The 12,953-nt window shown below is 50.3% G+C and overlaps 1 protein-coding gene across 1 annotated transcript; it reads right to left on the reverse strand.

Moving 5' to 3' along the window:
* Window positions 1-2,120: 2,120 nt before the first annotated feature.
* Window positions 2,121-12,413, reverse strand: LOC310837421 (uncharacterized protein). The gene is made up of 4 exons (XM_083724000.1): window positions 12,239-12,413; window positions 9,383-10,360; window positions 7,851-7,977; window positions 2,121-6,813 (listed from the first exon to the last, which is right to left on the reverse strand). The coding sequence occupies exons 2-4, from the start codon at window positions 10,163-10,165 to the stop codon at window positions 5,705-5,707; spliced, it is 2,019 nt and encodes a 672-aa protein (XP_083580126.1). The 5' UTR covers window positions 10,166-10,360; window positions 12,239-12,413; the 3' UTR covers window positions 2,121-5,704.
* Between the last annotated feature and the right edge of the window lie 540 nt (window positions 12,414-12,953).

Below are 12,953 nucleotides of genomic sequence, written 5' to 3' on the forward strand. Positions count from 1 at the left end.
TTTTCCCTTCATCCTCAAGGTGTTTTATTCATTACTATTAATTTGTTTATCCCCGGTGTGTGTGTTTGTGTCTCAGTTGAGCTGGAACCTGGATCCAAGGCTGCGACGAACGGAGAAGCCAAAACTTTTGTGACTGTAATAATAATAATATAACACCCCAAGTAATAATAATAACAATAAATTTATTTATACCCTGCCCATCTGTAGTTATGTGGGGGGTTTTATATGTTGTAAGCTGCCTTGAGCATAGTTTCAACTTTGGAAAGACGGCATACAAATAAAATGATTGATTGAGTGAAACACCACTCTCTTCGCTATTCACTGCCTCTTTCGTAGAATCTTAAGAGCTAGAAGGGACCCCAAGGTCATCTAGCCCAACCCCCCGCAATGCAGGAATCTCGGTTAAAGTATCCATGACGGATGGCCACCCAGCCACTGCGTAAAAGCCTCCAAGGAAGCAGAGCCCATAACCTCCCAAGGGGGACTATTCCACTGCCAAACAGCTCTTACTGTCAGAAAGTTCTTCCTGGTGTTTATCTTCTTCCTTGTAGCTTGAAGCCATAGGTTCGAATCCCACACTCCAGAGCAGGAGAAAACAAGCTTGTTCCCTCTTCCATGTGACAGCCCTTGAGATATTTGAAGATGGGTATAGGGACGCGGGTGGTGCTGTGGGTTAAACCACAGAGCCTAGGACTTGCCGCTCAGTAGGTCGGCAGTTCGAATCCCTGCGACGGGGTGAGCTCCCGTTGCTCGGTCCCTGCTCCTGCCAACCTAGCAGTTCGAAAGCACGTCAAAGTGCAAGTAGATAAATAGGTACCGCTCAGGCGGGAAGGTAAACGGTGTTTCTGTGTGCTGCTGTGGTTTGCCAGAAGCGGCTTAGTCATGCTGGCCACATGACCCGGAAGCTGTACAGTATAGTGAGATGAGCACCGCAACCTCAGAGTCGGCCACGACTGGACCTAATGGTCAGGGGTCCCTTTACCTTTATCCCATCTCCTCTCATTTCCTCTCACACATGCGCAATCTTCCACCCATCATCTGCGTCTCTCAAACTTATATGCTGAGCCTGCTAGGATCTCTTGCTTCCTTTATGTGATGAAGCAGACACTAGTCTCTGTTAGCCGATGCTGCAATAAATGGGTTAGCATTAGCCGTTCAAGTGTCGCAGGACACTTTGCTGAGCATTATTATTATTATTATTATTATTATTATTATTATTACTTACACCTCACCCATCTGGCCAGGCCTCCCCAGCCACTCTGGGCGGCTTCCAACAGGATATTAAAAACACAATAAAAGATCAAACATTAAAAACTTCCCTAAACAGGGCTGCCTTCAGATGTCTTCTAAAAGCCAGATAGTTGTTTATTTCTGAACGATGAGGCTGAACGATGGGGATGGAGACGCTCCTTCAGGTATACAGGACCGAGGCCATTTAGGGCTTTAAAGGTCAGCACTAACACTTTGAATTGTGCTTGGAAACGTACTGGGAGCCAATGTAGGTCTTTTAGGACCAGTCTCGGCAGCCACTCCCAGTCACCAGTCTAGCTGCCGCATCCTGGAATAGCTGCAGTTTCTGGGTCCCCTTCAAAGGTAGCCCTAAGTGGAACACATTGCAGCAGTCCAAGCGGGAGATAACCAGAACATGCACCACTCTGGCAAGACAGTCTGCGGGCAGGTAGGGTCTCAGCCTGCATACCAGATGGAGCTGGTAGACACCTACCCTGGACACAGAATTGACCTACGCCTCCATGGACAGCTGCGAGTCCAAAAGGACTCCCAGGCTGCGCACCTGGTCCTTCAGGGGCACAGTTACCCCGTTCTGGACCAGGAAGTCCTCCACACCTGCCCACCTCCTGTCCCCCCAAAACACTACTTTTGTCTTGTCAGGAATCAACCTCAATCTGTTAGCCACCATCCATCCTCCAACCACCTCCAGACACTCCAGAGCACCCTCAAGACCACAATAGGACTCTGCCCAGAGCGCCGGACCCAACAGAGAACTCGATCGCATCAGCAGGTGGAAATCAGGCATCAGAGCAGAACTGGAAGGGGCATTCAGCACCTCAGTCCCAGCCTTAAACAAAGAGGAGCCAAAGGAAAACCTCACAGAGACGGGCCCAGTTATTAGGCACTTCTTACATTTTGCTTTAATCAGTTTCTATCGTATACAATACCCTCTTACTGTTATAATGAGGACAGGATGTTGTCAAGTCTCCGGAGTCAGAAATTGAGAGGACTGCGCCCCCAAAGAACAATTCAATGAAGAATTGTTTCCTCCCCCATCCCACCCCAAGAAAAAAATAATCTACCCACTACTAGTCAATGCACATGCAGAGAACCCCAACAGACTCCTCGCTGCTTCAACTGTCTGTCTAGATGCGTCATCCGTTCAACCGAGTGCATAGCTTCAAAGACGAGGACTCTGAGAGAGGCAGGTTCGCTGGCATCCCATAAATGCGGAAGTTTTTGATCGCCAAGCCAAGAGCTTTTACAGCGAGGAGGTGCACACAAACCATTTTGGATGGCCCTTCAGATGATGGGTGGTGGACTCCAGATTATCCCGTTTTGGAACTGCCTGTTGGGAGTTCGAATCCAGAGAATTCCTTTGGTGGGATTTCATCTTTTTCCCCAAGGGACTCCTGTGTGGGGTCCGCCATTTTGGAGACGGCTTGTTGGGCCTCTTTCGGCCTGTTCACTATCCACAGCAAGTCTGTCTTGATGCAACATTCAGAGAGGTTTTGTTATTTCCAGTTTTTGGCATTCGGGCTTCTGTGTTATTACAAAATGGCTCAGGGTAGTTTGAGGAGGTATGCAGTGGGGACCACCTCACAAGTCCCCACAGTGGAAGCTCGATGCAAGGACTTCTGCTTGCGCAACAGGAGTTCCCCTCCCTCCACACACCCCAAAATTGATGGGGTGTGTTTGTGTCAGAGCGGCATGTGGCAGGAGGAGAGGCAGGGAATCATTCCGACTGGCAAAATGGAATTCTTGAACGATGAGAAGAGTGCAACAACCCTCCCGTAGTACAACGTAGCAATAAGTCATTGGTTCCGTTAGCATAAGGATTTCTGCTGGTGCAACAAAACTCCTGCCCTCCTCCTCTTCCCATGCACCCCTTAAATCTGTTCTGGAGTTCCCTCCCCCTGGGCAAACCTCAAAAGCAGATTTAGGAAGCTTGCGGGACAGAAAATGTTGGATAACTAGCCACATATAACCAACACGCCTAAGTCTAATTAGCATGAAGGGGTTAAGACCATAGAGTAAGCTGTCCTGCCAGGCTTAGCTGACCTGGGGAGGATATAGGGAATCAAGACTATTGTTCACCTACCTGAGAAGCTCAGCATGTGAAAAGGCTAGAGCTGGTTCTTGCAGCTCAACCGCATGGCTTTCACAAGCCACTCTCAAGTTCCTATACCAGACAGATGCCAACGACTCTGCCGCCAGCTCAACTACATGAATATGACCTTTGGAGAATTGGTAACTAAACCAATTTTTAACTTACCCAACGTGTACCTTTTCCTATGCTGGGGAAAGAGGGAAACTTCACAGAGGGGATTTTTTGGAGCTCTGTTGGAAGGGCATACTTTAAAGATTCTCTCACAAAAGAGTACTTGTCCCTAACTTGGATCTTGGCATCCAGGAATTTCCATTGTGCAAATGTAAATCCTTGTGCTGCCTGAACAAGGGTGCCGGATTCCATCCCTGGTTCACAGCAGCTGCCCTCAGCCTCTCACCCACCAGGTGCTCCCAGACTACAACTCCCAGCCAACGAGGCCATTGCGGTTCAAAACATCTAGTGAGCAAGAGTTGCAGGAAGGAAGCAGGCTTGGACCTCCTTATTCAGACTGTAGACACAGATGAAGCTGACCCCAGGCTGCTGTCAGGGCAAACTGTACTTTTAGCCCTGGTTTTAAACATGATTTTATGTATTTTACGTTCTGCTTTTAACCTGCTTGTTTTTATTTGAAGTTAATTATGCCTGTTTTAAACGCTGCAAGCCACCTTAAGTTTGGGAGAGAAGCAGGATAAGAATACATTAGATCACCATCATAATAGAAATAATAATAATAATAATAATAATAATACAGTGGTACCTCGGTTTTAGAACGCCTCCGTAGTTGAACATTTCGGAACTTGAACGCCGAAAACCTGGAAGATAAACGCCTCTGTTTTTGAGGCTTCCGCTTTCGGTTTTCGAATGTTTCAGAACTCGAACGGACTTCCGGAATTGATTACGTTTGAAAACCGAGGTACCACTGTAATAAGAATTCACTTTGGCAGGGTCAGCCAACATGGCAGTTCAAGTCCTACCAGCCTGAGCAGCCACAGTTGCGAATGGTCAGCATTAACGGGCACTGGAGACCGATAGCACCCTAAGAGCCAAGTGTTCCCTATTCTTAATTTCACCCCACAGAAGCTTACAGTGGTGTGTGGGTACCTTGGGGGGGGGCAGTATGTGGTGTCCAGCCAGGTGGGAGTGGGGTGAATGTGTGTTCTTCCCCTAATCAGAGGCGAAGGCATGGAAACCTGCCACCGAAGCCTCATAGAGGGGTTTGCCATGGGGTCATACTACCCTTTACTCCCCTCATCGCTGAACGCCGGCCATGCTGATGAGAACTGGGAGGACAAAACATCTGGAAGACGCCAGCTTGCAGAAGACGATATGTGCGCATGCAGCTTCAGACTACCGTGGGGTTAATCTGGGATGGCAAAGCTGCAGCATTCTAAACTGCAGGTGTGAAGGAACCGTGGTTTGAACCAGAAATGGGGGGAGGCGTGGGCCATCAGATTTAATGGGAAATGCATGGTTACCCGACCTATTGGGGGGCGGGGAGGCGAGTCTCCGTGAGCTCGCAAGCATCCCCTTTTAAGTTCTGGAGATGAGAAGCATCCATTTCTGTTCTGGAACAAAAACAAAAGATCTCTGCTTAGGGAAACCGTGGTTTGTTTGTTTATATCAGGAATGGGGGGAAACTGTGGCGCTCTGGCTACATCTTGCATCATCCCTGACCGTTCCGGCTGAGAAGGATGGGCGATGGAGTACAGCAACATCTGGAAGGAACCACTTTGATTACAGCTAGAGGAAACCAGCTAGAACAGTCTATGCTAAAAACTGGAGAGAGGAATCCCAAGAACAACGGCTTCAGAAGCGGATAGAATTTGCAGGACTGGCTAATATGATGGCCGAAATAAGGAACCAGGATGACAATTGGATAAGGGACGAGTGGGAAAGTTTTGGAGAAGATGATACCAAAATAAACTTTCAAGCTGGGGTAACTTTTATGAGCAACTATAACGAAGGGGGGGGGGGATTTGGGTGGGTGAAGTACCTGATATGGAGCGAAACAAGGTACAGTCATACCTTGGTTTGTGAATGCCTTGCGATTTGAACGTTCTGGCTCCCGAACACCGCAAACCCGGAAGTGAGTGTTCTGGTTTGCGAACGTTTTCGGAAGCCGAACGTCTGACGCAGCTTCCGATTGAGTACCAGGAAGCTCCTGCAGCCAACCTTGGTTTCCGAACCATCCGGGTTACTCATAGCACAGGACTGGGAAACCATCACCCAGGTCCTTGGCTGCGTTGCCCAGGGCTGATGTGAGCCTGGCAACACCCGAGAGGACCCCACAGCTCCCAACCCCCTGGAGTACATGGTCATCTGCATGGCGTCTCTCCCAAGGCATTTGGCGATGCTCCTGAGCTTTTACGAGGCTTCCTCGGGCGGTGGCGGCGGCAGCAGCTCCGACCGCTGCTTCTGCTCCTCCTCCTCCTGCAACCGCAGCATGTTCAAGGCTTCCCGCAGGTGGATCTTCTGGTGCTTGACCAGGACGGTGCGGTGGGTGAACCGTTTGCCGCAGGTGGTACACTGGTGCGGCCTCTCGCCCGTGTGGACCTTCTGGTGCCGGATGTGGACGGCGCGGTCGGAAAAGCACTTGCCGCAGGTGGCGCACTTGAAGGGCTTCTCGCCCGTGTGGGTCCTCTGGTGGACCATGAGGATCTGCCATTGGCTGAAGCTCTTCCCGCACTCGGCGCAGGTGTAGGGCCTCTCCCCGGTGTGGACGCGGTGGTGCTTGACCAGCTGCGAGGACGTGTTGAAGGACTTGTCGCAGTCGGGGCACTTGAAGGGCTTCTCGCCCGTGTGCGAGCCCTCGTGCTTCTTGAGGCTGGAGCCGCGACTGAAGCCCTCGCCGCACTGAGCGCACTTGAACGGCTTCTCCCGGACGTGCACCTTCTGGTGGTTGTGGAGCTGTGACTTCTGGGCGAAGCTCTTGCCGCACTCGGAGCAGCCGAACAGCTCCTTCTCGATGTGGACGCGGTAGTGGCGCGTCAGCACCGAGCTGACGGTGAAGCTCTTCCCGCACTGGTCGCAGGTGTAGGGCCTCTCGCCCGTGTGCGTCCTCTCGTGCGCCACCAGCGTCGACTTGAAGCTGAAGCACTTCCCGCAGCTCTGGCACATGAAGGGCTTCTCGCCCGTGTGCGTCCGCTGGTGCGCTGCCAGCACGGTGCTGCGGCTGAAAGTCTTCCCGCAAACGCCGCACGTCTTCTTCCCTCGACTGCGTCGCCTCCTCTTGACGACGACTGCTTGGTTCTGGCCTCCTCCGTCCCCGACGCAAGGGGCGCTCTCGGACGCCCTCTGCTCTTGGCGTTTCTCCTTGCTCCTTTGTGGGCCGTCGTCGCCGTGACTCACGGAAGCTTCGCCATCCTCTTGGGACCAAGGGATCCTGTCCCACGAGGACCCGCAGATCTTTGCCGGCTCGGGATCCTGCAGAGGGGAATTGTCTTGCGCTGCCTCGATCACCCACCCGTCGTCACCTGCAGGGAAAGACGAGAGAAGCTGAGAAGCTACGCAAGGACATCAAGGAGGCCTGACCGGGCCAATGGTCCATCTTACCATGTGAAATGTATGTTTACGCAATGTGCAACGCTTACAAATTTTGGGAGAAAAATATTAGGATGTGTAACTACCATATTGGCCGTACCCAAATATAAGCCGCACCTTTAAAATTCAAGGTGGGGGGAGGAAAAAAAGGCAATTCCTGAATATAAGCTGCTCCCTTAAAATTCTGCTGGCACTCACACCCATTCCGTTTTGCCATACAGTGGTGCCCCGCAAGACGAATGCCTCGCAAGACGAAAAACCCGCTAGACGAAAGGGTTTTCTGTTTTTCGAGGCACTTCGCAAGACGAATTTCCCTATGGGCTTGCTTCGCAAGACGAAAACATCTTGCGAGTCTTGCGAGGTTTTTCCCTCCCCTTTTTCTAAGCCGCTAAGAGCCGCTTAGCCGCTAATAGCCGCTAATAGCGCTAATCCGCTAAGCCGCTAATAGGGATGCTTCGCAAGACGAAAAAACTGATAGACGAAGAGACTCGCGGAACGGATTATTTTCGTCTTGCGAGGCACCACTGTATGTCTATTTCAGCAGCGACATTCCAAAAAAGGCAAATTCTGTAAGGTAGGGAATTTAAGATGCACTATAACTTTTCATGGTCAGAATTTGGGGGGAAAGTGCAGCTTATATCCAGGCCAATATGGTACTACCATGGGAGACAAATTATCCTAAACCATGTACAGTCAAACCTCGGTTGTCAAATGTAATCCGTTCCGGAAGCCTGTTCGGAACAACTGAGGCGTGGCTTCCTGACATTCAGAAGACATGTTAAGGCAGCCCTGTTCAGGGAAGTTTTTAATGTATGACATCTTAGTGTAATTTTGGTCTTTGTGGAAGCCGCCCAGAGTGGCTGGGGAAACCCAGCCAGATGGGCGGGGTACAAATAAATTATTATTATTATTATTATTATTAGTTGCAAGAGCTTCCTGCACTCAAGAGGAGGCCGCACAGAGCCCTTACCCTCCGAATCAGTGTCACCATTTCCTTCTTGCTTGACCTCAGAGCGAAGTGCTTTCTCCCCGGGGATGGCTGGGGGTGGCTCAGCCGTGTGGAAGTTCAAAGCTACGTCCTGGATTAACGCCGGCCTCTGAAACACAGCGGGGTGGTGGTGGTATCAAAATATGAAAATGTATGCATGTATGAATATCTCTAGAAGAAGAAGAAGAAGAAGAAGAAGAAGAAGAAGAAGAAGAAGAAGAAGAGGAGGAGGAGTTTGGACTTGATATCCCGCTTTATCACTACCCTAAGGAGTCTCAAAGCGGCTAACATTCTCCTTTCCCTTCCTCCCCCACAACAAACACTCTGTGAGGTGAGTGGGGCTGAGAGACTTCAAAGAAGTGTGACTGGCCCAAGGTCACCCAGCAGCTGCATGTGGAGGAGCGGAGACGCGAACCCGGTTCCCCAGATTACGTGTCCACCACTCTTAACCACTTCACCACACTGGCTCTCTATCTACCAGCTCCATATATATCCAGGGTCAGCAAACTTTTTCAGCAGGGGGCCGGTCCACTGTCCCTCAGACCTTGCGGGGAGCCGGACTATATTTTGAAAAAAAATATATGAACGAATTCCTATGCCCCACAAATAACCCAGAGATGCATTTGAAATAAAAGCACACATTCTACTCATGTAAAAACACGCTGATTCCCGGACTGTCCGCAGGCCGGATTTAGAATCCAAAACTGGAAGTCCCTGCATCTAGAATGACCACAGTAGAAACAAAAAGGAATGGACATTAGCACTCTCTGAAAAATAAACTACGGAAGTCAAGGGATGAGCTGGAAAAGGAGAAGACGATAGTTTCAGAGTGGCATGGCACCCATATTAAACATGCAATGGTCTGTCACTCCCAGTGGCACCTTCCGGACTCGCACATGACACTTTGGAACAATTTTATCCCATAAGGATCCTGTATTGGTGTGGGGGGGGTATACGAAGGGGGCAATGTTGGTTGGGGGGTGTTGTTATTTCATGTTATTTTAAAAAGTCAATGAAAGACACTGAAAAAGAGGAATAAGGAATAATAGCAATAATTTAAGGCTTTCAGAAAGTCAAAATAACAGATCAAAACTCTCATCAACTATTCTATAAATTTGGGCAGGTTTGGATAACAAAAATGTGTTGAGCAGGTGTTGAAAAGAGTGCAAGGAAGGGAACCTGCCTGATATCAAGACAGATCAGCCAGAGAATGTACAAAACGCACTTGTGAATTAATGCACATTCTCAAGCCATGTTGGAGATTGTGCACAATGACCGGAGAATGTACAAAATCAAGCTGACGTATGCACGTTCGCCAAGGCTTGTTGGAGATTATGTACGCTGGCCAAGAGACATGCCCAATGTCCTCTTTGGGTTTTGTGCACATTCTCCCAGAAGTCTGGTGAATGTGCACAACAACCGGTTGTTATGCAGATTGGCCACTTGACTTCCGTTCCACACGAAAAACAAAATGGAAGCGGCCCCCTGGGACCGCTTCAAGAAAGCGCTCTCACCTCCCGCCTATTTTCTTGCCGCCTGGGCACAAAGTCCTCTGCCAGGGCCACCGCCTGGTCACATGTCTGGGGGCAACTGGCCTTGACCCAGCTCTGCAGTTCTGAGGGAAGGATGGCTAGGAACTGCTCCAGGATCACCAGCTCCAAGATCTGCTCCTTGGAGTGCCTCTCTGGCTTCAGCCACCGGTGGCAGAGATACCAGAGGCGACTACAGGCCTCGCGGGGACCTTCGGCCTCCTGGTAGCGAAACTCCCGGAACAGAGTCCTCTGCACGTCCATAGCGACCAAATCTTCTCTGAGGAGATCCTCCCTCGCCTTCCTCTCATCCTCTATCTTGGGGGTCCTGCAATCCCCGTGGCTTTCCCTCCTGAGATCCGGCAGGCCTCTGAACTTCCGGTAGGCCTCAGCAGCTCCTTCTAAGGAGGCCAAGCAAGACTTGGAGTTCTCCCATGGCTCAGATTCCAGTCGCTCGGGGTCCGCCCACCCCGCATTGCGGGACTTGGAGGCGGCCCGAGGGTCCAGGTATTTCAACCGCCTCTCTCCCGGCTCGTTCGTCATCTTCTCTGGGACTTCCTTCTTTGTGGGGCCTCGGTCATTCCCGGCCTCGAGTTCAGGAGACGCTCGAGTGGCTCCCTCCGACGCCTCGCCAGGCTCGGGGCCAGTTTGGCGCAGCTTTTCCTCCGGCTGGTTCCTGCTTCCGGGAACTGACTGCTCCATGGGGACCCGGTCCCGGAAGTCTGTGTTCTGAGTTTGTCCTTTCTCCGGGATCATTTTGTGTCTCATGATGAATTCTGGAACAGCGGCTGCCCGGGTCACACTCTCGGATTTGATCAGGGATGCCAGAAATATACACGAAAGTATGCGGGACAGACGGACGCAGCTTGAATTATCCACCCATTCTCTGGCTCCTCCAACAAGAGGCTTAGGGCATGTTTAGGCAACACGGCTCTTCCACCGCTGGAGTTGAGGGGGCTTTTCCTGGGAGGTGAGAGAAAGGGGGGAAAAGATGCAGAGAGATGAGAAAGCGAAGAACTGGAAAGATACATGATTACAGCAGCCAGGATATACTTATGGCGGCGAGACTTTTACATGCACAAAGACTGAAAGACTCGACAGTACCAACAATGGAGGAACGGTTACTAAAATTATTCAAGGTGGTGAAATTGACACGTTTGATCAGAGAAAGGTTGTGATTAACATTTACTAAAGATCTGAAACCTCTCGTAAGACTTTTTGGGTGAAAAAGATAATGAAATAATGACATTTGGGTTCGAAGTATGAAGGTGTAATAATAATAATTTATTATTTATACCCCAGCTACTCTGGGCACCTTCCAACAGAATATTAAAATACAATAATCTATTAAACATTAAACGCTTCCCTAAACAGGGTTGTCTTCAGATGTCTTCTAAAAGTCTGGTAGTTGTTGTTCTCTTTGACATCTGGTGGGAGGGCGTTCCACAGGGCAGGTGCCACTACCGAAAAGGCCCTCTGCCTGGTTCCCTGTAACTTGGCTTCTCGCAGGGAGGGAACCACCAGAAGGCCCTCGGCGCTGGACCTCAGTGTCTGGGCAGAACGATGGGGGTGAAGACGCTCCTTCAGGTATACTGATTTATAGAAAGTACAGTGGTACCTCGGGTTAAGTACTTAATTCGTTCTGGAGGTTTCTTCTTAACCTGAAACTCTTCTTAACCTGAAGCAGCACTTTAGCTAATTGGGCCACCTCCTGCTGTTGCGCCGCCGCTGCACAATTTCTGTTCTCATCCTGAAGCAAAGTTCTTAACCCGAGGTAATATTTCTGGGTTAGTGGAGTCTGTAACCTGAAGAATACGTAACCCGAGGTACCACTGTAGCTGTGCTGGATGTTATTTTGGAGTGGATACATTGAATAATGTTTCTATACAGCTGACAGACAAAGAATTGGAAGTTCTTAAGTTTCTTAACTCCCCCTCTTTCTTTTAATAGCCCCCCTCTTTTATCTATTCCCCCCCTCTCTTTCTCCCCCATTTCCTTTTATTCTTCTCTCAATCTATGTTTTCATTTTACCTAGCGTAACATTTTACTTGACAAAAAAAGGTACCTGAGAATAGTGGGGCTCGGACCCCCAACCCTGAGACTAAGAATCTTGTGCTTTTGCCAACTGAGCTACATTTCACCCAAAGATCAGGTTGCTGGGCTGGGCTGGGGGGTGGCAATGGGCACCCACAGGCGAGGAAGAGGAACGCCCTCCCATCAGATGTCAAAGTGATAAACAACTACCTGACATTCAGAAGACATCTGAACTTCAGGGAAGTTTTTAATATGTGACATTTTAGTGTATTTTTCATCTTTGTTGGAAGCCGCCCAGAGTCCCTGGGGGAACCCAGCCAGATGGGCGGGGTACAAATAATAACATTATTATTATTATTATTATTATTATAGTTTTCCAGGGGGGCGGGGAGGTGCAAAGGAAAACAATGAAAGGCGAGCTTCTCTCTCACACACACAAAATACCCAGGAAGAATAAGCACCTATACAGTTGGGCAAGGCTTTCCAGCACTGCAGGGGGTTGCACTAGATGACCCGGGGGGGGGGCCCTTGCAACTCTACAACTCTCTCCTTCCTTGGAGGTTTTCAAGCAGAGGTTGGCTGGCCATCTGCCATGGATGCTTGAGCTGAGATTCCTGCATTGCAAGGGGGTTGGGCTGGATGACCCCTGGGGGTCCCTTGCAACTCTCCAAAGCCGCCCCCCACCCAGCCTTTGCCCTTCTCCTGTCCCCGCCAGCCCAGCCACTCCTGCGCACTGGGGGCTGCACCAAGCCTGCTCTTTTTTCCCTTTCCTTCTTCTGCAAGGTGCAATGGAAGTAGCTGCTTTACCTGCTCCCGCGAGCGCAGGGGCGCCTGGTTGCAAAAGGGCGCGCGGGAGGCCAAGCTGCCGGGACGCGTCGCCTCCTCCTCCTCCTGCTGCTGCAGCTGCTCCGCCACAAAAGGCGAGGAAGAGGAAATGATGGCCTCCCCCAAGGCTCCCGGTGGCTTCCCCCGTCCACTCTGGGAAAGGCAGCCTCGGTCTGCTTAACCCTTCCGTGCAAGGAGAAGAAAGCCCGACAGCTGCTTGCTTGCTTGCTTGCTCTGCAAGGCTGCAGCCTTCGCCCCAGAGGACAGGATCACACTTCAAAACGACCTTGACAGATTAGAGAACTGGGCCCAAACAAACAAGATGAATTTTAACAGGGAGAAATGTAAAGTATTGCACTTGGGCAAAAAAAATGAGAGGCACAAATACAAGATGGGTGACACCTGGCTTGAGAGCAGTACATGTGAAAAGGATCTAGGAGTCTTGGTTGACCACAAACTTGACATGAGCCAACAGTGTGACGCGGCAGCTAAAAAAGCCAATGCAATTCTGGGCTGCATCCATAGGAGTATAGCATCTAGATCAAGGGAAGTAATAGTGCCACTGTATTCTGCTCTGGTCAGACCTCACCTGGAGTACTGTGTCCAGTTCTGGGCACCACAGTTCAAGAAGGACACTGACAAACTGGAGCGTGTCCAGAGGAGGGCAACCAAAATGGCCAAAGGCCTGGAAACGATG

This window comes from Podarcis gaigeae, assembly GCF_964106915.1.
Source record: "Podarcis gaigeae genome assembly, chromosome: 2".
Taxonomy (NCBI): Eukaryota; Metazoa; Chordata; class Lepidosauria; order Squamata; family Lacertidae; genus Podarcis; species Podarcis gaigeae.

Excerpts from the sequence above, each read along its gene's own strand:
- LOC310837421 (XM_083724000.1), bottom strand. The coding sequence starts at position 10,165 with ATGAGACACAAAATGATCCCGGAGAAAGGACAAACTCAGAACACAGAC. Across the intron at positions 7,978-9,382 it reads GGCAAGAAAATAGGCGGGAG|AGGCCGGCGTTAATCCAGGA; the intron begins GTGAGAGCGCTT and ends GCTGTGTTTCAG. Across the intron at positions 6,814-7,850 it reads TGGTGACACTGATTCGGAGG|GTGACGACGGGTGGGTGATC; the intron begins GTAAGGGCTCTG and ends CTTTCCCTGCAG.